At 46.9% G+C, this 27596-nt stretch overlaps 1 protein-coding gene across 1 annotated transcript; it reads left to right on the top strand.

Moving 5' to 3' along the window:
* Positions 1–181: 181 nt before the first annotated feature.
* On the top strand, positions 182–27596 carry TEX33 (testis expressed 33). Its single transcript, XM_047739798.1, has 6 exons — positions 182–278; positions 4909–4968; positions 9145–9587; positions 11843–11987; positions 27118–27228; positions 27429–27596. Exons 2-6 carry the CDS (start codon positions 4947–4949, stop codon positions 27524–27526), a joined length of 819 nt encoding a protein of 272 aa, XP_047595754.1. The 5' UTR covers positions 182–278; positions 4909–4946; the 3' UTR covers positions 27527–27596.

The following is a 27596-nucleotide window of genomic DNA, read 5'->3' as shown; positions in this document are numbered from 1 at the left end:
GGTCTTAACTAGAGCTTCAGCAGTGTGGATCTGCACTCCTGGGCTGCAGCACACACCAGAGTGGTTCATGTGTTTTCTGACGTTATGAGATAGAGTGGAGAGGTGAGGCAGAGACCTGTGAGGTGGGCAGGGGTCTCCTGGGACCAAGGATTTCATCTTCCCTCTCTCCATTCAAGGCTGCTCGTGAGGGAAGAGTACCCAGAAGCAACTGGACCTCCTCCTCCATTCTCCTTGACTGACGTCTCTTGGGACCTTTCTCTCCAGACCAGAGACTGGCAGTGAGTCAGCACTTCTGCTCAAGCCAGTACAGGCTGCTGGAGGCCGTGGGTAGCATTAGGGCCGATGGGACACAGCCATGGGCGCTGGGGATGGGGAATGGGGACAGGAGCAGACAGCTCGCTTGAAGGAGACAGAAGATGTCGGGCTTGGTTTTGGTGCCGTCTGGCTGGGGTCCTGTGTCTTTTCTGAGCCTCAGTTTCTCCATCTATGAAGGAGGGGGAGTTAATATCTCCAAACACCTGAGTCCTTAGGAAGATAGACTCATCTACCAGATGTGAGAAGGTGTAACATATGAGCTGTATCAGTTATCTTTTGCCATGTAACAAATCACCCCAAAACTTGGTGGCTTTAAGAACATTTTTAAAAAGCCTCTGTCTTCGGCTCAGGTCATGATCCCAGGGTCCTGGGATCAAGCCCCACATCGGGCGCTCTGCTTAGCGGGGAGCCTGCTTCCCTCTCTCTCTCTGCCTGCCTCTCTGCCTACTTGTGATCTCTATCTGTCAAATAAATAAAATCTTAAAAAAAAGAACATTTTTAAAAATTAATTAATTAATTAGTTAGTTAGTTAATTTGGGGTGTGGGCAGAGGGAGAGGGAGAGAGAGAATCCCAAGCAGACTCCATGCTCAGCGTGAAGCCTGGATGTGGGGCTCAATCTCACAAGCCTGAGATCATGACCTGAGCCGAAAATCAAGAACCAAATGTCTAGCCTACAGAGCCACCCAAGTTCCTGTAAGATTTTTTTTTTTTTTTTTTAATCTCACAGTTTCTTTGGGTCAGAAATACAGAGCAACTCCAGCGGATCCCCTGTCTCAGGGTCTTCCACAGACTATAATCAAAGTGCAACTAGAAAAGGACCCCTTTCCAGGGCCATGCATATGCTAGGACTCCGTTCCTCATGGATTGTTGACCTGGGAGCCTCAGTTACCCAGGAGCTGTGGACCAGGAGCCTCCCTCAGATCCTGGAGGTGGGCTTCTCCAGAGGCCAGCTCATGACATGGACCCTTCTTCTATCAGAGTGAGTGAGCCAAGGAAAGCCTGAGAGAGTGTGAATGAGCCAGAGTCACAATCTCTATATTCGATCTTCAGTGACCCTGGAAGCAGCATCCCATCACATATCCTGTTGGACTAGAAGCCAAGTCAACAGGTCCAGTCCCCACTCAAGGGGAGGGATGATACAAAGGTGTGCATAGCAAGAACAGGATCCTTGTAAGCCATGTCAACTGCCATCTAGGTCCCCCCTCTAGGCCCCAGTAATATACAGCCCTTCCATATGCCAAATACATTTCATTTCCACCTGAGATCTCGGGAGGGTTCATTCCATTACAGCATCAGCTCTAAATCTAGAACCTGGTTCTACAAATCAGGCCCTGGCAGGGATGAGACTCCTTGGGTGTGATTTCTTGAGCTCAGTCCCTCCCCAGCAGTAGATCTTATGAAACTAAGCTACCTGTTTTGAAACTAAGCTGCCTATTCTGAGCACACACAACATGAAATGGTGTGGCAGACCCGGGATAAAAATGATAGACACCCCTATTCAAAAATGAGGACGCTGGAGACACAAAGGAGTCACTGGCCCGTAGCAGTTCTGAAATCCAGCCAAGGAAATGTTGAACTTTTTCTGATTGGGTTTCAAGGCCTGGGAGTTATTCTCCATGGTTCTCAGCTCTGCCCTACAGGTACTGGTTTCCACTTCCTAACTATCCTTTTAAAAATAATATAATATAATATAATATAATATAATATAATATAATATAATATAATATAATATAATATATAAGTAAATAGAATAAAAGTATGTGTGTATGCTGAGTAACATATGCTTCTACTGGTAGAATTTGAGAGTCCACTAGTCTCTCCCATTTTGTACTGTCTCTGCTCTCTTTGCTCCAAGCTGCTAGTGCTTTTGCCGATATGGTTTTCTCAATAACTGAAGCCTGCAGGGGCTCGCCCCGCTAGACAACAACCACGCTACTCTCTCCTGGGGCTCCTGCAGAGAGACAGCACACTTAAGCTTCCTAGGGGCCCTATTACCCCACTGGGGGTCTGTCAGGTGCATCCTTATCTCTTTAAAGGGTCCACTGTGTGACTGAATAACATGCTTTTCCTCTTTATAAGGTTTCCCTTTTTTTTTTTAAGATTTTATTTATTTGAGAAAAAGAGAGGGAGGGCACAAGTCGGGGGAGGGAGGTGAGGGAGAAGCAGGCTCCCCACTGAGCAGGGAGCCCGACGTGGGGCTCAATCCCAGGGCCTGGGGATCATGACCTGAATGTAAAGCAGATGCCCAACTGACTGAGCCACCCAGGTGCCCTATCTTTATAAGCTTTTAACAAAAGGTGGTACAGTCACACCCTTGGCTACCTTTTCCTGACAGTGCTCTGAAGCCATTTCTTAATGATAGCATCTTTTGGCACTCGGAGAGGATGAGAATTTCCGGAACTAGTAAGTCCTGCCTCTTTTATGTTTAATGGTCCTTCCTTCAATGCTTCTTTCTTCTCTAACATTTCACTACAAACAGGAAGAAACCAGGAGGCAACTTCCCTGCTTTGCTTGGAAAATCTCCCTTGCTAGATACCCATTAGTCACAGGTTCTGCTTTCCACGTAACTGTCAATGACAGAGTCAAGGACACATCTTCCTCCAGGTTCTAAGAACATGTTCCTCATGTCCTTCTATGCTAGCTATGGCAGCATCCTCCAAGTCCAGATTTCTACTCATTATCTGTTTAAGGCAATTTAAGCCTTTTTTCTTCAAAATCCACCTAGGCTCCAACCACTGCCCAGTTCCAAACAAACACCTGCATTTTAGGTATTTGTCACAGCTGCAACCCATTCTTGGTCCCAAAATATATGTTAGTGAGCTACTGCTGCATGACAAAGCTTAGCAACTTCAAACTACGTGCTTAAAAAAAGTACAAATCTGTTTTCTCCCAGTTTCTATGGGTCAGGATCCTGGGTGTAGCCTGGCTGGGTCTTCTGGCTCAGGGTCCCCCACAAGCTGTAATTAATATGTCAGCTGGGCTGTGTTCTCATATGAAGGCTCAACCCGGGAAGGATCCACTCCCATGCTCCTTTGCAGGGTAAGATTCATGTGGTTCTTTGAGGACTATTGGACCGAGGGTCTCTGTTCCTCATGAGCTGTTGGCTTCTCCATGGGACAGTTCAAAACGTGGTGGCTGCTTCCACCAGGGCAAACAAGCCAAGAAGAGCCAGAGAAAGAGTGTGAATAAGACAGAAGTCACTAATCTAATCTCAAAGTGACATCCTCCCCCTTTTTTTTGTCATGTTCTTTTGATCAAAAGCAAGCTGCTAAGTCCAGCCCACCCTCAGGGGGATGGGGTGGGGGTACTAATGCTGTGTAAGAATGGGGGGGGCATGGGATCACAGAGAGTCCTGTCAGAAGCTTCACAATCACACAGTTACCACTATATAATTATTAAGTGTCAACACTAATAGGGTGTTTTGCTTTGTGATTTTTCAAAAGAATAAAATCGATCGTTTTTTTTTTAAAGATTTTATTTATGTATTTGAAAGAGGCAGAGAGCACAAGTGGGAGGAGATTCAGAGGGAGAGGGAGAAGCAGACTCCCCACCAAGCAGGGAGGCTGACCTGGGGCTCCATCCCAGGACCCTGAGATCCTGACCTGATCCAAAGTTAGAGACTTAACTGACGGAGACACCCAATCATCCCTAAAATTGATCTGGTTCTTAGTCTGCTCTGAGCTTACCAGCAGACCAGCTTACTGGGTGACCCAACAAAAGTCATTCACCCTCTCTGGGCCTTGGTTCCTTTATCCATAAAGTGAAGGGATTGGATTAGTTGATCCCAAAGACCCCTTCCGGCTCTGACTTGCTACTTCTATGTTTTCCTTATTCCAAAGATACTTTCTGCTTAGGCCTAGGAACTAAGCATCCACTGTATGCGACACAACATTTCACTTTTTCATATTATGAGATTCACAAAAATCTTAAAGACACTGCAATAAAATCAGATATTTTGAATAAGAAGAGGGTCACTAGGAAAAGGAACACAAACCTGAATGCCCCAGGGGCTATTGGAGATGCCAGAACTGCTCTTCAAAATTGGTCCAAAGGCCTGTTTTGTGGAGCAAAGACTGAGGTCCCAACAGCGTGGCTCCTGATCTCAGCTCTCCTATCTTGGCCAAGCTGGTTCCTTTCCCCGGAGCTTGAAAGACCAGCTATTAGAATGGACACAGTCCTCCTTCTAGGGAGGCAAACAGCTACCAGGATAGGGGGCTTGGGACAAGGCCTCCCACAGCCAGAGGCCTACTGGGGGATCCCAGGGAAGCATTGGGCGGTGCAGAGGGGGGACAAGATGGAAGCAAGAGGGTGCAAAGGGCAAGAGGAGCTCAGGGCCCCCAGGCTGTTCGAGAAAGTTCTTCGAGGCACTGGCATTGAAAGTGACCTGGGCTTTTCCAAGAGGGCAGAGTCTGCAGGGGTTCAGAAGGCAGGCCAGGGAGGATGGGGCATGGTGGCAGGGGGGCTTGCTGAGTACCAGAGAGGACTGGAAACAGCTTGGAGGGCCCTCTGGTCAGGGGCTGGACAGATGGCCACAAGCCTCCCTGTAGACTGTGTGTTATCTGAGATGACCAAATGTGTTTCTTTGTCTACAGGGCTAAGCTTGGAATTACCTATCCCAGAGCAAGAGTCGATGGAGCTGGGCCACCGAGCAGGTAGGACAGACTGACCAGGGACCAGAGCTTCTGGATGGGTGCCCTGTGGGTAGCAGGGAACAGGCCCTTCTCCTCCTCCCTCAGTCTCACCTGGGCCTCTAGACCCACTGCAGGGGCCCTGACTTCCTCTTCATTCTATTTGAAGACAGAAATCAAAGGGAGGGGAATATTGCTGCCCACCCCCCACCCCATCCAGCCAGGGACTGTGGCCCCAGTGCTGTGTCCCTCTGTGAGACTCAGAGGGGAAGTATGCACCCAGAGGGCAGGGGTGAGGGAGAACCCAGTGGGGGCCGGGGCTGGCTTCGGGGGGTCGGGGGTAGAAGGTGCATGTCGGTCCTGAGTGAGCCCGGCCCGGGGAGTGGTGTGGCCCAAGGAGGGATGAAGGGAGTGTTCTGGGCACAGGGAACAGTGTGAGCAAAAGACTGGTAGTGAGAGGTCTGGTGCTTTAGTGTAGCCTAGGGAATATGGCTAGAAGGCAGGAGAGGCAGCTGGGGCCTGATCCCCGAGGTGGGGGCTCTGCTTTCAGTGCAGGGGTGACTGAGTCAGGTCAGCTCTGACGGGGGCCCCATGGTGAGTGGCCATCCAGTGAGACTGGGGGGAAATGGCTGCTGGAAGCTGTCTCCAACAACCCAAGGACCCAGGCTTGTTAAACCCTCGGATCCCAGCCTTTCCCAAGGAGGTTTGGAGGCAGGCGCTGGGAGGGGCACAAGGACCTGCAAATGTAATGGGTGGGGGATTTGGGGGGCAGATTCTGATTAAGGGCCAAGCCCAGAAAACTGACCACGGACCATTTGAACCTCACACTAACAAGTGAAGCTAGATTCGCTTTGCCCTTTTTCCTGCGGAAGGCATGGGGCAGAGCTGCAATGAGGCTCCTGGGCTACACTCATTCATTCAAATCCTGAGCTCCAAGAAGACAGGGTTTGGCCCTTTAGTTCCCTTTCATGTCCCCAGTGCTGGGCACAGCACCTGACGTAGGTGCTCCCTCAGTGCGTGAATTGGGTCAGTATCAGTCTTCGAAGCCAGGACCCGGCCAGTGAGGCACTCATCACCCCGGAGGGTGGGCAGGGGGAGCAGGGAATTCTGCTATAATGTGCTCATGGATGAGGCAGTCGGGAGCACGGCCTGGGGGAAACCGGCAGCTCTGCCGCTGGAGTCCTGAGCTCCACATCCTGTGGGACTCCAGGGGGAGCCCCTCACGGTGCTGGGCCGCAGGGCCCCCAGAAGCAGGTGGAGGGACCATGGCAGAGCTGGTGGATGCTGAGTGTGCCAAGCGTGTTTCATGCCTGCCCCGCCCCCCATCCTGGAAGCCTCGGGTGTGCCCAGGGGCTCCCGTTTGCTTGGCTGCCTGCTTTCTGGGGCAGCACCAGGACTGGAAGGACAGGAGGCTTTTTGGTCAGCTGAACAGGTTTTTCCCTATGCCTTTTGTGTCGATGACAAAGGAGGAAGAATGAAAGGGCATCTGATTTCCCCGGTGGGGGAGAGCGAGGAGGGAAGGAAAGGGGGAGGTAGGCGGGCTTGGATATCAGCTTCCTCTGTCTCCAGGGCCCCTGGGAAGGGTTTTTCTGCAGATTCCCACCACCAGTTGGTGACGGCAGTGCAGGGTCTGGTGAGAGGGAACTAAAACCCCCAAAGGCCGGCAGGACCTGGTGCTTTCCAGCAGCCTGTTCTGGAAAGGCAGCCTGGGGCAATCAGAATGCTCAACAGTGGGACTGCCCTGTTTGAAAGGGAGCCCTGCCCGTTTGAAAGGGAAGTCGGGTCTGTGTCTTCTGCAACAGGTCAATCCCCAAGGCCCAGTGGGACTTTTGTTTGTTTTTAAGATTTTATTTATTTATTTGGGAAAGAGAGAGAGAATGAGAGCACAAGCCAGGGTAAGGGCAGAGAAGCAGACTCCCCGCTGAGCAGGGAGCCCGACAGGGGACTCCATCCCAGTACTCCGGGATCATGACCTGAGCCGAAGTCAGATGCCCAACCGAATGAGCCACCCAGGCACCTCAGTGGGACGCTTTTTAACGGCAAGTTACAAAGCAATCCGTAGAATCCAATCTCATCTAGAAACAAAAGCAAAGCAAAACCATGAACCCTTCAAGAGGCCTGGAGGAACCATCTAGAACATTTTGGAGGGCAGCTCACCAAATGTGTTTAGTGCTGTCGCCTGGGTTTGAAGATGGAGGAGCAGGGGGTGAGGCCAAGGCTGTGTGTGCGGTGGGGGTAGGGGATGGGGGCGGGGGAAGGGCTCCTTTTCTGTTTTTCGCACAGAAAATACCAGAAAGAATAAGTAAGGAAAAATTTATACCCCCCCCTCCCCCGGGTATGATCACGAGTAACGAGGTACATAAATTGAGTCTCCTGAGGCTGGTTGTCAGATACATTGTTACTTATGGGATTTAGTCACCACAAAGAGAAAACCTTTTGGGTTAGACAAAGGGTCACCCGCTGTCAGAGGCTGCCTGATGTCAAAGGTGTGATCATGAAAAGAAATGGCGTCTTACCCTGATGAGGCAGTGCTCCTCTGGGTTCGCCCCCCCCCACCAATGGCCACCCTCCCGCTCCCCAGCTGGCCGACGGCTTCCACCCGCAGCTCCAATGCACAGGGCTGTCTGGTGGGCGCTGAGGTGGATCCAGGATCCACTCACCCGTGGAACTGCCTCAGTGAGACCGCCACCCGCCACCTCCCATCCTGGAAGGGACATGAGGAGGTCTGTAGCCCACAGGGACAGAGAAAGGGAAAGCCCAGGATCGTGAGAGGGGTGTGGAGTCCTCGGCCAGGCCAGCGTGGTGTGGTGTCAGGGAGGACTTCCTGAAAGATGGCGTTAGAACGAGTTGAAGAGGGTAGGATTTTGGCTCATGAGAAGGAAAGGTGTACCCTCAGGTAGCAAAACTAGCCTGGGCAGACATGGGAGGTGGCCACACGGGTGGGGAGAAGGAACAGCCGGTTTGGTGGGAGCCAGGGTTGGGTGAAGAGAGGGAGGAGGCCGGTGGGCTGGGAGCAAGAGCCCTCTGGGGCTGGGAGTTGGGGCCAGAAGGGGAGACCTGTGGCGGTGTGAGAGCGGGGAAGTGGCTGGGGTGACACCACCTGAATAGTGACAATAGCAGAGGGAAGTGGGGGCTGGGCGGCAGCTCTGAAGGCAGAGAAAGACCTGGCTACCCTGCTCCATGACTTGGCCAAAAGCCAAGATGCCCGTCTGCCAGCTCCCACGGCTGTGGTTCCCTTCACTGGGTGGCTGGGGGGTTCAAAGAGGGGAAGGGAATGAATCAGATGGAGCTAGGTCCACTAAGGCTCAGAGACATCAAGGTCACACAGGTAGACCTCAAGGTTGCCGCTCCTATTGTCTAAAACAATGTGGGATGATCCCGTCTGCTGGGAGGTTTGGCAGACTGAACTATCTTGTTCCTCTGTCTCTCTTGATTTCTCACCTGTGCTTCTGGAATCTGTGACTTCTCTCTGTCCCCTTCTCTTTGATGCAGACTGGCTGGGTCCGAGGACCCAGAGGGGTTCCTCCAGGACCAGCCAAGATGGTCTTTGGCTTTGCACAGTATAGAAGTCAAGTGCAAGCCAAGAGAAAGTGAGAGCAGAGTTTACTGAAGACAGAAAGAGAGTGCGCAGATACGGAGTGTCTGGGAGGCTCAGAAAGGAAAGGAGAGTGAGTCCTGTCTCTGCACGGGGCCTGGGGTTTGTACTGAGGACGGTGGTCCAGTGCCTATCTTCTTAGGCATCCAGGAACAAAGATGCATGTTTAGGTTTCCCCCTAAGTCATTTACACCTGGAGCCAGGGGGTCTTGGTGAGTCGGTGGTCTTGGAAAATGTTCATGTCACTCCTTAGATACTATCTATTGTGTTGGAAGACTCCCCCCGCCCCCCAAAAAAATCATTAAATCCTTGACCTTTTTAAGGACAACATGCACTGTCTGTTCTGTGAGGCCCATCTGCATGTGCGGGGCAGGGGAGTGGGGGGATGGAAGGGCTCCAGGTCCTAGCAAGAGTAGAGGCAGCAAAAGGAGCAGAGAAAGCAGTTTCTCGCAGGGTCCCTTGTTTCCCTCACCTTCTTTTGCTGCTCTGGGGCTCTGGGGCTGTCTCTTTCTCCTCCCCACCCCCATCACTGTCTCCCTGTCTCCCTTCCCACCCCCCACTGTGCACTTGTCTGTCTCCCTCCCTCTCTCTCTGCCCCGGTTCAGGTACAACCACTTTGCCCAGGGCCCATCTGAATAGCAAGGAAGACCAGCAGGACACGGAACCCTGGAGAGCTGCCCCCAGCCCTTTGGATACCTCCAAGTTCAAGTACCAGGCCCCAGTCTCCCCACAGCAGACCCTGCACGGGGGAGGGAGCCCCCTAAGGCAGGTCCACCCGGAGGAGGTCCGGACTCCACCCCCATCAGTCATCAGCAGCAGCTGTCTGTCCCCGGCGATGGACCCACAGCGTGGGTCCCCAAGGAAGGGAGGCTACAGACCCTCCTCGAGGGAGAGCAGGGCTTCCTTCCGAGAGGGGGCTCAGCCGAACCAGGGGCTGAAGGAAGGCCCCAACACAGGAGCCCAGGGTCCGAGAAGCAGCATCATTCCTGACAACATTCGTCACAAGTTTGGGAGCAATGTGGTGGATGACCTTGTCTCAGAGGAGCAGGTATCTGTGCTGGCACAGGGGCTGGGAGCAGAAGGAGGGTTATACATGGAGACTTACAGGGACCCCCCCGCCTCCGCCCCTGCCAAGAAGCCTGCTCTTGAGCACAGAGCTCTACAATAGTATCATTAGAGAGGAACATTGATTATGTCCTTGCTAGGTGCAAGGCAGAGCAAGTCTTCACAGAAAATGATTCATTTGATCTTCCCCATGAGGAAGGTATTATTAACACCATCCTATGGATAAGGAGCCCAAGGCTTAGAGGGGTTCAGTGAATTAAACACATCCAGTTCTATGGGATAAGGATCCAAGGTGGGCCAACATATTCTGGGTGCCTGGCCCTTACTGACTTTCCAGTTATAAGTTTGCTGTTGGATTAGATGCTTTTTACTTGAGCAAGTCTCCTAAAGGAGACGCTGATGACTGGGGATCAGAAGACTTGGGTTTGAATCCTGGCTCTGCCCCCTGGATGCTGGGCGACTTTGGGTAATTCACTTCCCCTCTCTGGGATCTTGTCTCTATCTATGTAAATGAAGCCTTTGGACTAGATCAGGCTGACAAATCGATGGCATGCATATCCCAGCTTTCCTAGACTGTGTGCATGGCAGACATCACTAGTCGATGCCAGCATCTTTCCCCCCACCTGATGCGTGATTCCACAGAGTTACTACTGATCACCTGAAAGTTGAAATAAAATTCCTATTTCTGGTCAAATGCTAGGAGGTCTTCCTGCTCTGGCATTTTGAGACATTCTGTCAAAGTCATCATCTCAACCCCACAGTGACTATGTTTTACACTAGGCCAGGCCCGAGATAGAGCTTCTTTTTGAACATACAGTACAACAGAGGTTCAGAGAGGGGATGTGAGCAGCTTGGGGTCACCCTGAGCAAGTGGAATTTCCAGGATCACAAAGGCTGTGGGCAGGGTCCCCCTCGACTTTGTCATTTTAAGGTGTGGTGACCACACCCACCTGCTAATTTGGGAGGTCACCATCCTGAATGTCCTGTCCTACTTGGAAGATCTTATCCCAGTTTGAGTTTGGCTCTGTGGTCACAATCTCCCCTTGCCATCTCAGCTTTGACAGCTGTCATTTCTCTCTCTGGCCTGTGCTGTCCTGGGCTTGAATCGAGAGATCTGTTTTTTCTTAATATTTATTTATTTATTTGACAGACAGAAATCACAAGGAGGCAGAGAGGCAGGCAGAGAGAGAGGAGGAAGCAGGCTCCCCACCGAGCAGAGAGCCCGATGCGGGGCTCAATCCCAGGACCCTGGGATTATGACCCGAGCCGAAGGCAGAGGCTTTAACCCACTGAGCCACCCAGGCACCCCGAGATCTGTTTTTTCTTTGTTTTATTTTATTTTTTTAAATTTTATTTATTGATTTGACAGAGACACAGTGAGAGAGGAACACAAGTAGGGGGAGTGGGAGAGGGAGAAGCAGGCTTCCTGCTGAGTAGAGAGCCCGATGCAGGGCTCGATCCCAGGACCTGGGGATCATGACCTGAGTCGAAGGCAGATGCTTAATGACTGAGCCACCCAGGTGCCCCGAGATTTGGTTTTTCTATCTAGCTTTGACACATCACAGGTGTCCCTGAGCCAGTGACTATCAGAGCAGGAAGCTACTTCAAAGACCATCCAGTTCTGCCCTCATCCCCATTTTCCAAGTAGGGAAACTGAGGCCCAGAGAGGCCCAGAGACTTGCCCAATGTTAGCCACTGCGTTATTGTAGAACTGGGACTTGAACCCTGGTTTCCTGGCTCCTAGTCCTGGCCTCAGTCACTCTGAGCCTCCCAGGTCCCTCGTTGGTACAGGAAGGAGTAGGCCCCAGTGAAATCTCAGGAGCCCAGAGCTGACTTGGGGGATGACTCTGTTCTAGAGGCAAGCGGGGCTCTGCGGTTCACCAGCTATGGCCACACGTGCATCCTGCCCCAAGGCCCAGCTTCCTCATTTATAAAATGGCAGGGATAGTATTACCTTATGAAGACCTCTTCTGATGGTATACAGTAGGCACTCAAAGCAGGGAGGAGGTTCTATGATGGTTATCCTCCTCAGTGCCTGTGCGGGAGGTGGGGTGGTGTGAGGGGTGGAGGGTCTTCAGCTCTCCCAGCTCCCCAGCCCTGGGCCTGGCTCAAGGCTGCAGGGTAGAGGTGGGGTAGGGGGTGGTGAGAGCGGGTGAGAGGGAGGAGGAGTTGGAGGGGAGATAGGGGGCTGATCCTGCTTCTCTATCCCTTGTCTCTTCTCCCTGGTTGGCTGCGCAGGCTCGAAGGGCCATCAGTGAGGTCTTTGAGGGCCAGCAGAGGGCAAACTCATGGCCTAGCAGGACCCAGAGTCCCGTGGAAATCACCTCCATCTTCTCAGACTACTATGACCTGGGCTACAACATGCGATCAAACCTGTTTCAAGGTCAGGCCAAAGGGCAAGAGTGGAGGCTGTCAGCACCTGCGGTCCCCAAACCATCCGTTCCTAGACCCCTATGGCGTCTGAGACCCAGGACACATTCCTGGTGACAGGGAACACTCATTGTGTGGCCACCAAGGGCACTGTCTGGGCCCTGTGCCTAGTGCCGGGACTGTCCAGGCCCTGGGCAAATCCGTTCCCACTGTGCAGATGATCGATCCCAGCTGGCAAATGGCTCCTCACTCCCCAGGTACCTCTGGTGTCCTAGGCTGCCAGATGGAGGCCCCGGGCACCCCTGACCTGGGCGCCTCTGGTCACAGTGATAGTATCGGTCTTCCTAGGTTCAAAGTTCAGCTGTCCTGCTTCCTGGGTGTGGCCTTGGGCAGGATCCTTCACCTCTCAGGGCCTCGGTCACCTTCCTGGCACCGTGGGGATAGTAACGACGGTGTGGCCCTCACTGGGTCATTGACAGGACTCTGAAATGCCACTTGAGGGTACTTGGCTTGCCCGGAGCCGTGCTGGCACGGCCTGGGGAGAAGGGAGGGTTGGAGCTCCGGACGTCAGTGTACAGCGTTTCCTGAGGGTCAGCCATCATCCTGTTTCTTCGAGGCTATTAGCTCCATTTCACGGGCTCATCGGAAACAGTTTGCTCAAGACCTCTAGGTACCAGGAAGTTTATCAGAGCTCAAATCCGTTTTTCTCCTGCCTCCACAGCCCCAGAGTTTTTCCTTGGCTTCAGGTCACCTCCCCAGCTATGACCCCGTTCCCAAAGTGGTTTACTGGCCGGCTCAGCTGGAGGTCCACAGCCCACTCCCAGGGACTTCTCTCGGCCCCCACGTTCAAGGCTCTCCTCATTGCCAAACATGACTTTCTTCTGGTCCCCTTCTTTCTTCCCTCCATCCCGCCAGGCCCTCTCCCGTGACCCCAGGGCCTGGCAGACCTCCTTGCCGGGCTCAGATCCCCGTCACCCAAGGAACCAGACAGCCACGGGAAGCCTTTCTGGCTCTTTCTTTGAGCCTGGAGAAGGGGAGGTGCTGGAGAGGGAGAGAGAAGACAGTTCAGATTGTCTTTTGTTCCGGTCCTCGTGGTTCCTGCCTTCCACTGGCCTCCGTAATAATTATCACCTGAGGGTGCGCACAGCCTCGTACGGTAACATCTACCCGAACATAAAAGAATTATCTAAAAGTCATCTGTGCACGGTTTGCCAGTCTGAGAAGCACAACCTTGGCAGCTGGGCCTGGGGTGGTGCTGGAACCAGCACAAACCGGCCTGCACCCACCAGCTTACAAGAACCCTTTGTGAAATTTGCCCTGACGGATGGGCATGGCATTGGCCATGGTAGCATTTATACCCGAGACATTGATAAGCACTGTGAATTCGGGCTGCATTCAGCCTTAGCTCCGCTGGGCTTCACCCAGGCCTCCCTCTTGTTTCCACTCACCCCCTCAGCCTTGCCCTTGCTGATCCAGGCTGTGGCTGAACCAGAGAGGAAATCAGACAGGAGATGGGCTCAGTGGGGAAGGTGGCAGAGAGTCTCCTTCCTTGGCGGAGTGGGGAAGCCAGGGGAGCGTCTCAAGTGGGAGAAGGGCACTGTTGGTGAAAAGACCCATTCTAGTTGCCGTAGGGTATAGCTGTGGGGGGGCTGGGGTAGAAATGGGGAGAACAGTGAGGAGTGGACTGCAAAAATGTAGGTGGGAGAGATGATGGTGGCTTGTCTAGGCAGCAGGGAGGGGACCCTGCACAACTCTGGAGGCATCATTGGGCAATATGGCGGCCCAGGGAGGTAATGGTGCAGTAGGATTCTGGGTATTTGTGTAAGCTGGAGGACAGAATACGCTAGTAAATGGGTTTGGGGTGTATGAGAGAGGAATTAAGGTCGATTTCAAGGTTTTTGGCCTGAAAGACAGGGAGGATGGAGTTGCTCTTTCCACTGCAAGAAGGTTCCAGGGAGAGTGGGTTGAAGAAATCCCGATTCCACACTGAGTCATGAAGAACATCTTTTATATAGTCTTCTGAAGTATTTAGTTTTGCTTTTCACATTTAAGCCTTTAATCCACCTGGAGTCAATTTCTGTTCTCAGTGAGAAGCAGGGATTCCTGGATAATTCCTCCTCTATGTGGATTACTGATGATCTCAGAACCTTTTTTACTGGGTAGTTTCAACCCTTCCCCCAGGGACCCACAGTGGGATCACTGGTGTTCACCCAGTTCCCACGTGTGCAGGGGTCAGTTTCCAGGCTCTCCCTTCTGCCCATTGGTCGACTATTATGCTTTTAGTGACCAAGTAGGAGAGGTGGTCTAGTGTCTGGTTGGGCAGATATCCACCCACCTGTCCACCACTGGCTAATGTTTGACTGTTTGAGGTACCTGACTCTTCCATACAGATTTTATTTTATTTTTTCTTTATTTGAGAGAGAGAGACAGAAAGAGGCAGACTCCCTGCTGGATGCTGGGCTGGGTCCAAGCACCCAGAGATCATGATCTGAGAAGAAGGCAGACACTTACCTGACTGAGCCACCCAGGTGCCCCTTTTCCGTAGAGATTTTAGAACTGCTTGTCAATATCTACCAAACAAAACAAAAACCCTGTAGAGATTTTAATTGGAAGTCTGTTGAATCTACAGCTCAAATGAGGGGCAATGGTCGGCTTTATGATAAGGAATTTTCCAATCCACAAATATGATGGGTAGACCCATTAATTTAAATCTTCCTTCAGTATCTGCAAATTACACTTTATCATTTTTTTTTCTATAAGGACTATGCAATTTTTCTTTGTTCTGTTTCTTTAATTTTTTGTCTAAATTTTAGTGAACATACAGTGAAATATTGGTGTCAGGAGTAGAATCCAGTGTATTGTCACTTACATACCCTAGCCAGTGCTCATCACAACAAGTACCCTCTTTAATACCCATCACCCATCTGACTCATCCTCCACCTCCTCCCTCCACCAATCTTTCATTTACTCTCTATCACTGAGAGTCTCTTATGGTTTGTTTCCCCTCTCCTTCCCCCCCGCTTCCCATGTGTTCATCTGTCTTGTTTCTTAAATTCCATACATGAATGAAATCACATGGTATCTGTCTTTCTCTGACTGACTTATTTTGCTTAGCATAATACCCTCTAGCTCCATCCACATCACTGCAAATGGCAGGATTTCATTCTTTTTGGGTGGCTGAGTAATATTCCATTATACATACACCACATCTTCCTGATCCACTCATCAGTCAATGGACATTTGGGCTCCCCCCATAATCTGGCTATTGTTGATAATGCTGCTATAAACATCAAGGTGCATGTACCCCTTCAAATCTGTATTTTTTGCATTCTTTGGGTAAATACCTGGTAGTGCATTTGTTAGGTTGTAGGTTAGTTCTATTACTAGTTTTTTGAGGAACCTCCATACTGTTTTCCAGAGTGGCTGCACCATTTGCATTCCCACCAACATTGTAAGAGGGTTCCCCTTTCTACACATCCCTGCCAACACCTGGTGTCTCTTGTATTGTTAATTTTAGCCACTCTGACATAGTAAGGTGATATCCCATCGTGGTTTTGACTTGTATTTCCCTGATGCTGACCGATGTTGAGCTCTCTTCTTGTATCTATTAGCCATCTGATGTCTTCTTTAGAAAAGTGTCTATTCATTTCTTCTGCCCATTTCTTAACTGGGTTATTTGGTTTTGGGGTGTTGAGTTTGATAAATTCTTTATAGATTTAGGATACTAACCCTTTATCGGACATGTCATTTGGGAATATTTTCTCCCATTCTGTAGGCTGGCTTATAGTCTTGCTGATTATTTCCTCTACTGTGCAAAAACTTTTTATCTTGATGGAAGTCCCAATAGTTCATTTTTTGCTTTTGTTTCCATTGCCTCTGGTGATGTCAGTAAGAGGTTGCTACAGCTGAGGTCAAAGAGGTTGTTGCCTGGATTTTCCTCTAGGATTTTGATGGTTTTCAGCCTCACATTTAGGTCTTTCATCCACTTAGAATTAATTTTTGGGTATAGTGTAAGTAAGTGGTCCAGTTTCATTCTTCTGCACGTTGCAGTCCAGGTTTCCCAACACCATCTGTTGAAGAGACTATCTTTTTTCCACTGGACATTCTTTCCTGCTTTGTTGAAGGTTAGTTGACCGTACAGTTTTGGGACCATTTCTGGGTTCTCTATTTTGTTCCATTGGTTCATGTGTTCGATTTTGTGCCAGTACCACACTGTCTTGATGACTACAGCTTTGTAATAGAGGTTGAGGTCCAGAATCGTGATGTTTCCAGTTTTATTTTTCTTTTTCAGAATTGTTTGAGCTATTCAGGGTCTTTTTTCATACCATGTAAATTTTGAGATTGTTTGGTCTAGCTCTGTGAAAAATGTTGGTGGTATTTTGATAGGGATTTCATTAAAAGTGTAGATTGCTTTGGGTAGGATAGATGTTTTAACAATGTTCTTCCAATCCATGAGCACGGGATGCTTTTCCATTTCTTTGTGCCCTCTTCAATTTCATAACTGTTTTGTAGTTTTCAGAGTACAGATCTTTTACCTCTTTAGTTAGGTTTATTCCTAGGTATCTTATTGTTTTTGGTGCAATTGCAAATGGGATCAATTCCTTGATTTCTTTTTCTGCTGCTTCATTACTGGTATATAGAAATGCAACAGATGTCAGCACATTGATTTTATATGCTGTGACTTTGCCGAATTCTTGAACTAGCTCTAGCAATATTTTTGTGGACTCCTTTGGCTTTTCTAGAGTATGATGTTGTCTACAAATAGTGAAAGTTTGACTTCTTCCTTGCTGATTTGGATGTCTTCTATTTCTTTTTGTTGTCTGATTGCTGAAGCTAAGACTTCCAGTACTAAGTTAAATGGTAATGGTGGGAATGGATATCCTGTCTTGTTCCTGACTATAGGGGAAAGGCTCTCAGTTTTTTCCCATTGAGAATAATATTAACTTTGGGTCTTTTGTATATGGCCTTTATGATGTTGAGGTATGTTCCATCTAGGCCTACTTTGTTGAGTTGTCGAGGGTGTTTTTAAAAAAATATTTATTTATTTGACAGAGATCACAAGTAGGCAGAGAGGCAGACTGGGGGTGGTGGGAAGCAGGCTCCCTGCTGAGCAGAGAGCCAGATGTGGGGCTTGATCCGAGGACCCTAAGATCATGACCTGAGCTGAAGCAGAGGCTTAACCCACTGAGCCACCCAGGTTCCCCAAGTAGTTGAGGGTTTTTATCAAGAATGGATGCTGTATTTTGTCAAATGCTTTTTCTGCACCTATTGACAGTATCATATGTTTCTTATTATTTTTATCTTATTAATGTGGTGTATCTCGTTGATTGATTTGCGAATATTGAACCAACCCTGTAGCTCAGGAGTAAATTCCATGATCATCATGAATAATTATTTTAACGTCCTGTTGAATTCTATTTGCTAGAATTTTACTGAGAATTTTGCATCCATGTTCATCAAGGATATTAGCCTGTAATTCTATTTTTAGTAGAGTCTGTCTAGTTTTGGAATCAAGATAATGCCGGCTTTGTAGAAGAGTTTGGAAGTTTTCCTTCCATTTCTATTTTTTGGAACAGTTTGAGAAGAAGAACTCTTCTTTAAATGTCTGGCAGAATTCCCCTGGGAAGCTATCTGGCCCAGGACTTTTGCTTGTTGGGAGATTTTTCATTACTGATTCAATTTCTTTGCTGGTATAGGTTTGTTCAAATTTTCTGCTTCTTCTTGTTTCAGTTTTGGTAGTTCGGAAGTTTCTAAGAGTTTGTCCATTTCTTCCAGATTACCCAGTTTGTTGACATATAATTTTTCATAGTATTCTCTTGTAATTGTTCATATTTCCGAGGCATCAGCTGTGATCTTTCCTCTTTCATTCATAATCTTGTATTTGGTACTTTCTCTTTTCTTTTTGATAAGTCTGGCTAGGGGTTTATCAATTTTATTAATTCTTTCAAAGAACCAGCTTCTAGTTTCATTGATCAGTTCTACTGTTTTGTTGTTTCTATATCCTTTATTTCTGCTCTAATCCCCTCTTCTATTGATTTTAGGTTTTATTTGCTGTTCCTTTTCTAGCTCCCTTAGGTGTAAGGTTGTGTATTGAGAAAATTTTCTTTCTTTCTTTCTTTCTTTCTTTCTTTCTTTCTTTCTTTCTTTCTTTCTTTCTTTCTCCTTCTCCTTCTCCTTCTCCTTCTCCTTCTCCTTCTCCTTCTCCTTCTCCTTCTTCTTCTTCTTCTTCTTCTTCTTCTTCTTTGAGACTTTTCTTTCTTCTTGAGGAAGGCCTCTATTACAATATACTACCCTCTTAGGACTTCCTTTGCTGCATCTCAAAGGTTTTGGACTGTCATGTTTTCATTTTCATGTGCTTCCATGTATTTTCTTTTTATTCTTTACTTTCCTAGTTAACACATTCATTCTTTAGTAGGATGTTTTTTAACCTCCATGTATTTTAATTTTTTCTTGTGGTTGACTTCAAGTTTCATAGCATTGTCTGAAAATATGCATAGTATGAACTCAATCTTTTTGTAGTTGTTGAGGGCGGATTTGTGACCCAGTATGAGATCTATTCTGGAGAATGTTCCATGTGCACTTAAAAAGAATGTGTGCTCTGCTGTTTTAGGATAAAATGTTCTGAATGTATCTGTTAAGTCCATCTGGTCCAGTGTGTCATTCCTTGTTGATTTCCTTGTTGATTTTCTGCTTAGATGATCTGTCCATTGTTGCAAGTGGGGCTTAAAGTCCCCTACTATTATTGCATGATTATCAATGAGTTTCTTTATGTTTATTATTAATTGATTTATATATTTGGATGCTCCCAAGTTTGGGGCATAAATATTTACAATTGTTAAATCTTCTTGATGGATAGACCCATTAACTATGATGTAATGCCCTTTTTCATCTCTTATTACAGTCTTTGTTTTAAAATCTAGTTTGTGGGGCACCTAGATGGCTCAGTTGGTTAAGTGTCCAACTCTTGGTTTCAGTGCAAGTCATGATCTCAGGGTCATAAGATCAACCCCTGCATCAGGTTATACACTCAGTGTGGAGTCTGCTTAAGATTCTCTCCCTTTCTCCCACATATACTCGCTCTCTCTCTCTCTCTCTCTCTCTCAAATAAATTTAAAAAATAAAATCTAGTTTGTCCGATATAAGTGTGGCTACTCTGGCTTTATTTTGATGTCCATTAGCATGATGGATGGTTCTCCAAAGATTCACTTTCAATCTGCAGGTGTCTTTAGGTCCTAAACGAGTCCCTTATAGGCAGCATATACATGGATCTTGTTTTTTTGACCCATTCTAATACTCTGTGTCTTTTGATTGGAGCATTTAGTCCATTTACATTCAAAACATATGAATTTAGTGCCACTTACATTCAAAAGATATGAATTTAGTGCCATTGTGTTACCTGTAGGGTTGGTGGTTTTGGTGATGTTCCCTGGTCCTTTCTAGTCTTTGTTGCTTTTGGTCTTTTTTTCTCCATTCAAAGAGTCCCCCTTAAAATTTCTTGCAGGGTGGCTTAATGGTCATGAACTCCTTTAGTTTTTATTTGTCTGGAAGACTCTTTTTCTCTCCTTCTATTACGAATGACAGCCTTGCTGGATAAAGAATTCTTGGCTGCATATCTTTCCCATGCAGCACTTTGAATATATCCTACCACTGCCTTCTGACCTGAGAAGTTTCTGTGGACAGATCTGCTGTGAACCTGATCTGTCTTTCCTTGTAGGTTAAGGATTTTTTTTTTTTTTCCTAGCTGCTTTCAGGATTCCTCCCTTGTCTGTGTATTTTGTGAATTTGATTATGACATGCCTTGGCAGTGGTCAACTTTTGTTGAATTTAATGGGAGTTCTCTGTGCTTCTTGGATTTTAATGTCTGTGTCCATCCCCTGATTAGGAAAGTTTTCAACTCTAATTTGTTAGAATAAACCTTCTGCCCCTTTTTCTCTCTCTCCATCTTCTGCAACTCTTATGATATGAATGTTATTACATTTTAATAAGTCACTGAGTTCCATAAGTCTGACTTCGTGGTCCATTACCTTTCTTTTCCTCTTCTTTTCAGCTTCATTATTTTCCATAATTTCATCTTCTATATCACTGACTCATTTGTCTGACTCATTCGTCTGCTTCATCCATCCTCGTTTTTATGGCATCCATAAAATGCATCTCGGTTATAGCATTTCTAATTTCAGCCTGACTGCATTTTAGTTCCTTTATCTCTGCAGTAGGGATTCTCTAGTGTCTTCTACAATTTTTTCAAGCCTGACTAATATCCTTATAATCATTGTTTTAAATTCTGGTTCAGGCATCTTACTTATATCTGCATTAAATCCCTGGCCATGAGTACTACTTCCTATTCTTTTTTCAAGGGAGTTAATGTCTCCATCTTGTCATTTTGTCCAGAAAAGAAAAGGAGAAACAACAACAACAACAACAACAACAAAACAAAAAAGCAAAAGAACCCCTAGATCCTAGGTGTTTTGGTCTGCTTGTTAAAAGGATCTAGATCCAAAAGTAAATAAAATAAAATCACTAACAATTTAAAAAAATAATAAAATTTAAAAAGGAATTGAAAAAATAAGAAAGCAAATGAAAAAATAATGATAAAAAATAAAGAACAAAAATAAAAAGGCAGCTAGATCCTCTTTCCCCTAGAGCTGAAGTTTTGCAGCCGCCTATCAGCAGGTGACTTGGTGCCAAGGAGTTGTTTGTGCCTGTCTTCTGGGGGAGGGGCCCGCTGACTCTCAGGCTTGTTTTGGAGGAAGTGCAACTCGGGAGCCCAGGGCTCAATGTAAACAGTTCCAGTCTTCACCAGGTGGCGCTGTTTGGCTCCCTGAAGGCTTTGAGCCCTCAAGGTGGGATGGGATGAATATGTCCCCCAGCTCGCTAGTCCCCGAGCTGAAACTTTGCAGCCCTATCCTTCACGGAGCCCTCACCAAAGAGCGGTCAATCACTCTTGGCTCCCCCGTTTCCATCAGAACTCTGTGTTCATCCTGCTTCTGTCTGAGCTGTTTCATGTCAGGCAAGAGATGGGTTTCAGAACTCCAAATTTTAGGGACTCCTGCAGAGCAGACCCTCAGTGGTCCCCAGTGGGCCGGTCCTCATGGGCCTTTGCCATTTGCTGACCCATCCCAGGAAAGCCGTTGCAAGACCGCACAGAGCTGCAACTTTATGGCAACATGGAGCAGAAGGGCAGAGCCTAAACTGCTGCTCCCTGGCTTCCTGCTCCTGTGCCCGGGGTTCATTACAGCGCGTAGGCACGACTCATTCTTCCTGTGACCCCAGGGATCCCCAGACCACCCTGTCACTGCTGGGACTCTGCCCCACATCACCGCCTGAGCCTCTTTAAGCCAAGCTCGTCACCCACAGTAGCAGACTTCTCAAAGTTCCGATTTTTTTTTAAAGATTTTATTTATTTATTTGACAGACAGAGATCACAAGTAGGCAGAGAGGCAGGCAGAGAGAGAGAGGAGGAAGCAGGGTCCCTGCGGAGCCGAGAGCCCGATGTGGGACTCGATCCGAGAACCCTGAGAGCATGACCTGAACCGAAGGCAGAGGCTTAACCCACTGAGCCACCCAGGCGCCTTCAAAGTTCCAATTTTGACCTCTGAGGCTTATACTACTGATAATACTTTGTGGTAGCCTCGTGTGGGGGGGGGGGGCGGGCTCCCCGCCCACGATAGTCTTCAGCTTGTCTCCTCCCAGTCAACGATCCTCCTTCCAAAGCGCGATCGCTTTTCTACTTGTAGACTTGCAGTTTCTGTTCTCAGACTTCGGATTGACTTCTCCGGTGCTCAGAATGATTGGGTGACCATCGAGCGGGGTTGGAGGGAGGAGCTAAGCTTAGGGTCCTCCTACTCTCTGGCGGTCTTAAACTCCTATGTTAGTTTTTTTGTTGTTTGTTTGTTTTGTTTTTTGTTTTGTTTTTGCTGCTTCTTACAAATGGTGTATTTTTAAAAATGACATTTTAATGATTTTTTTCCTTTGATCTGTTGATGTGGTAAATTTATATTAGCCAATTTTCTAATAACACCAAATTTATCAACCTGCATTTAAACAAATGTAGATGCATTCTCTTTTTAAATTGTGAAAACTGTTGGGGTGCCTGGGTGGTGCAATCCGTTGAGCCTTTGGCTCTTGGTTTCAGCTCGGGTCATCAGCTCAGGGTCATGAGATCGAGCCCCATGTCAGGTTCCACGCTCAGTGCAGAGTCTGCTTGAGATTTTCTCTCCCTCTCCCTCTTCTTCTCCCAGTCGTGCTCACTCTCTCTCTAAAATAAATAAAAATCTTAAAAAAATTAATTGTGAAAACTATCATCCATGTAGAAGAGTATGTATAATCCATGTGTGCAGTTTATTTTTTTAAAAGATTTACTTATTTTGACAGCATGCATGCACAAGTGGAGGGAGGGGCAGAAGGAGAGCGAGGGAGAGAATCTCAAGCAGACTTCCCACTGAGCTTGGAGCCCCAAGTGGGATTCGATCTCATGACCTGAGCCAAAGTCAAGGGTTGGATGCTCAACCAACTGAGCCATCCAGGTGTCCCCAACTACGTGTGCTATTTAAAGCATAATAGTAATAGCTCCCTCTCCTGCCCCCTGCCAGGTTCAGGTCAGGTTTCACAGCCCCTCGGGCACTTCTCCTGCTGTAGTACCTGCCTTTTGCTAACAGATCCTCTGCTTGTCTTTATAGTGGGAGCCCCTACATGTGAACCCCTAAGCAATGTTAAATAGACCAATCTGGGTGGACCTCACAGAGAAGGTGACATTTGAGTGAAGACCTATAGGCGGGGAGCAGGTCAGCCAGTGGATTGCTAGGGAAGAGTGGTCAGGCAGAGGGACCATGACCATGCTGGGTACACTGGCTCTTCCTGGGATTTTTACTGGGAGCCATTGTGGAGTTTCATACGTTTCAAAGGATCCATCTGGCTGTTATGTTGTGAGGCTGGACAGAAGAACACAGTGGGCATGATTAGTGTAGCAGGGAGACCAGATGAAGGTAGGATTTTCATGTAAATGGCTCCAGGCTGGTCCTCTCTCCACCAGTCCACACCTGGGCTTTGCAACACCTTTGTACTTTGTAGAAGGAGGGCTGACCTGTGCATTCTCTCTGCCCTGCCATCTTGGGCCAGTGCCTTTTGCTCCAAGCCTTGGCACCCACCCAAACTCCTAGGCTCTACGTCAAGCTCCCAGGTAACCCCACTGTGGAGCCTCTAATTAGATTTAACATAAGAGGTGGGTCTCATCTTGGCTTTAGTGGTGGGGAGCAATGACTCAGCCAAAGAAGTCCTCTCAGAAATATCCTAACCAGTTTCCCAAATCAGACCAGCTGATACCTCAATGCTGGTGAATCCTTCCTCAGATTTTTGGAAGCCTACTTGGAATTTCCATGGAGAAATCTAGAGGAGTGGGCTTCACAGCTTGCTTTCAGATCTCTGTTATGCTTAGGCTTTCACTCCAAGTTCCTTTTCTTTTCTATTCTTTTCTTTTCCTTTCTTTCTTCTTTCCTTATTTAAATTCTAGTGAGTTAACATATAGTTTTAGTTTCAAGGGTAAAATTTAGTGATTCATCAGTTGCATAGAATACCCAGCGCTCATCACATCGTGTGCCCCCCTGAATTCCCATCACCCAGTTACCCCATCACCACCTTCCCTCCAGCAACCCCCAGTTTGTTTCCTAGAGTTTGGCATCGCTTATGGTTTGGCTTCCTCTCAATTTTCATCTTATTTTATTTTTCCTTCCCTTCCCCTGTATTCATCCATTTTATTCTTACATTCCACATATGAATGAAATTGTATGGTACTTGTTTTTCTCTGACTTATTTCACTTAGCATACTACCCTCTAGTTCCATCCACGTCATTGCAAATGGCAAGATTTCATCCTTTTTGATGACTGAGTAATACTCCCTTGGATAAACACTTTTTTTTTTTTTTAAAGATATTATTTAAAAATAATCTCTACACCCAACATGGGGCTCTAACTCACAACCCGGAGATCAAGAGTCGCACATTCTACTGACTGAGCCACCCAGGTGCCCCCTCAGTCTAAATTTCTTTTCTTCTCCCTTTCTTTCTTTCTTTCTTTCTTTCTTTCTTTCTTTCTCTCTCTCTTTTTCTTTCTTTCTTTCTTTCCTTTTAAGATTTTATTTGAGAGAGAGAGCAAGCACAAACAGGGGGAGGGGCAGAGGAAGAAGCAGACTCCCTGCCAGGTAGGGAGCCTAACATACGGCATGATCCCAGGACCCCAGGATCATGACCTGAGCCAAAGGCAAACGCTTAACCAACTGAGCCACTCAGGCACCCGTCAAATTTCTAACTTAACATTCTGTCATGTAAGCACTTAAAGCCATATATTCCAAACAATGAAAACTGCTCTACAATGGTGGATTTATAGCTGGATGGTGTTTTCATTAGTGAAAGTGGCTTGTCATGGCTTCTCTCCTTTGAAATTGCTAGAGACTTGCTTTATAGCCCAGCGGAAAATTTTTGTAGATATTCAATATGTATTTGAAAGTAATCTCTTGCATTCAGAGTTCCATGTTTGTCTATTAGAGGCTTGTTAAGTATTCCTATGCACGTCTTCTAAGGTCTTGTTAATTTTCCTTGCTTGATCTATTAATTACTAAAGATGTACCTTTAGATCTTTCCCGAAGACAGTAGCTTTGTCAATTTCTCCTTGAGCTCTGGAAATTTTGCTTTATCTGTTTTAAGCCATTTACATTTAATAATAAGATTTTTCTAATGCGGCAAGTTCAGAACTATTACATCGCCTGAATGAATTACAGTAGTTTTTATTTATCTCATATTTTTATCTCGTAATGCCTTTGCCTTATAGTCTATTTGCCTGATATCAATAAAACGCGATCAGAGTGCTTTTGGTCAGTATGGGCTTGGCACATCTTTTTCTATACTTCCATGTTTATCCTTTCTCTGTGTCTTTTTGTTTTAAGTATGCTTTACATGCTGTATATTTAGAAAATGTCTTCTGTAGCCTGATCATGTGCTTTTCATCAAGAGGGCTTAGTCTATTTATATTCACACAAACCCCCCTGATACATTTGGAATTACTTCTGTGACTTTATTTTGTTTTCTGTTGGTGCTGCTTTTTTCCTCCTTCCTTGTTTTGCATTTGAGTGAAGTTTCTTTTTTTTTTTCCCCAATTTGTGTCTTTAATCTTTCTATTTTTTAGTGGTTACCTTTGACATTTTCACACGCATAGCTAATACATTCTAAAGTTGAACAAGATATTTAGGCTTTCCTGAATAATGTGAGATCACTAACAAGCGTCAGCTTTATTCTCTCTGCCACCATCTCAGCTTACATGTTATTATTTTACAGAATTTTAATTCTACAGCAACAAAGTAATTTAAGCTGTGGATTCTGGGTACACAGGGTCTGGCTTTGGGCCCTCGATCTTTCACTTACAAGCTGTGTGATTTTAGACAAGTGACTCAACCTTTCTGTGTTTCCATGACTTCAACAGTAAGAGGGGGATAATAATCATACTTCTCAGGGTTGTTGAGAAGTTCCCATGAGCAAGTTCTATCAGGCTCTGAGAATGTGCTTGGTGCATAGTAAATCTTCAAAGATGGTTAGAGATCATTGTCATTATTTTGCCCCATAAATTATAACCCACGTGTATTATGTATAATTTCTGTATATAGATATGTATTGATGTAAATATACATCAAGGTATGGCCACTTTAAAGATTTCTTTGTTTCTGGTATTTTAAGTTTTACTTGGATGTACCTAGCTAAAGAATTCTTTTTACATATGCTGATTGGGAAGCTGATTATTGAATCTGAGAATTCATATATTACACCAATTCTGGAAAAATTCCCACTATGATTATCGTTTCAAATGCCGTCTCTCTGGTTTCTCCAGTCTCACCTTCAGAACTCCACTTACACATGTCTCAGAACTTCATCTTAGCGTTTTCATATTTTTTTTTCTTAAGCAGACTCCACGCCTAGTGTGTAGCCCAGTGAAGGCCTTGAACTCATGACCCTGAGATCAAGACCTGAGCTGAGATCAAGAATCGGATGTTTAATCAGCCATCCAGGTGTCCCCCCCTGACCCGCAGCTAGTTACTTTAGCTATATTTTCCATTTGACCACCTTTTTCTTAGTTGCATCTAATCTGCTATTTTCCTTGTCCCCTAAATTTGCTTTTAAACATTCCGATGCCATTTTTTTCTTTTCTTTTTTAAAGATTTTATTTACTTGACAGACAGAGATCACAAGTAGGCAGAGAGGCAGGCAGAGAGAGAGGAGGAAGCAGGCTCCCTGCTGAGCAGAGAGCCCGATATGGGGCTCGATCCCAGGACCCCGAGATCATGACCCAAGCCGAAGGCAGAGGCTTAACCCACTGAACCACCCAGGCACCCCTGGGTAACTTCTTATTCTTTACTGATACTTTTATTCTCTCTTTCGTCACTTCATACACTAAATACACTTATATTCCATAGCTGATCATTTGAATCCTTACTCTCTTTTGGGATTTGGTTCTCTGATATTTCTGCTGACTCTTGACCTTGATAACTTATTTCTTTGTGTGTGTATTTTAACTGTACACATAGAAATACATTTTCCTTTTTGAATTTAAATTTTAGTCAACATACAATGCAATATAGAAATAAATGTTCTTTTTTTAAAAAAGATTTTATTTATTTAATTGAGAGAGAGAGACAGAGATAGCGAGAGAGCATGAGCAGGCAGGTTCTCCGCTGAGCAGAGAACCCAACGCGGAGCTTGATCCCAGGACCCTGAGATCACGACCTGAGCCAAAGGCAGACTCCTAACTGACTGAGCCACCCAGGTGTCCCTAGAAATAAATTTTCTTGAAAATAAAAGATATTATTTGTTCTGGGCCAGATGCTCCAGCAAATTTCCAGTAACGTAATCTTCCCAATCTTGCAAGGAAATTTTATTCCTTTGAATAGATGAACAGACCAAAGCTCTGAGAGGTTAAATACTTGCCCGAGGCCACACTGTTCACAAATGCCAGAGCTGGTGATTGAACCCAGGCCCACCTCGCCACAGCCCTGCCCTCCCACAAGCCACCATCCCTCGGGGAAACTGACACCCAGGTATGAATCCTTGAGTGTCTGACCTCCGTTGACTTGGGGCTTCTGGGGATTTCTTCATGGGGTTCCACAGGGGCCCCCGAGGAGACAAAGAGCCTCATGAAGGCCTCCTACACTCCCGAGGTGATTGAGAAATCAGTGAGGGACATAGAGCACTGGCATGGCAGGAAGACGGACGATCTAGGTACGTGGGGATGCTGGGCTGTGGGAGGCGGGTGCTCCCCTACCCGGGCTGAATGTGTTGGCTCCAAGGTGCAGAGAGAAACCAGAGCAGCAGGTAGAGCTCTGGGCTGGGCCTGGGAGAGACATGGGTCACCACTGGGAACCAGACACTCCAGAAGTCCTCTGGGTAATCTGGGATGGCTCCTTCCCTGCTCTCTGCAGGACGGTGGCACCAGAAAAACGCGATGAATATGAACTTACAGAAAGCACTGGATGAGAAATTTGGAGAAAAGAGCAAAAGCAGGAGCTCGAAGTCCTAGATATGACTGGGAAGAGTCGCCCTCCACTCAGAGAGAGCGCCAATAATAAAGAAAAACACATCAGAATGTT

Source organism: Lutra lutra, chromosome 8 (assembly GCF_902655055.1).
Source record: "Lutra lutra chromosome 8, mLutLut1.2, whole genome shotgun sequence".
NCBI lineage: Eukaryota > Metazoa > Chordata > Mammalia > Carnivora > Mustelidae > Lutra > Lutra lutra.
This window is presented reverse-complemented; position numbering and strand designations above follow the sequence as displayed.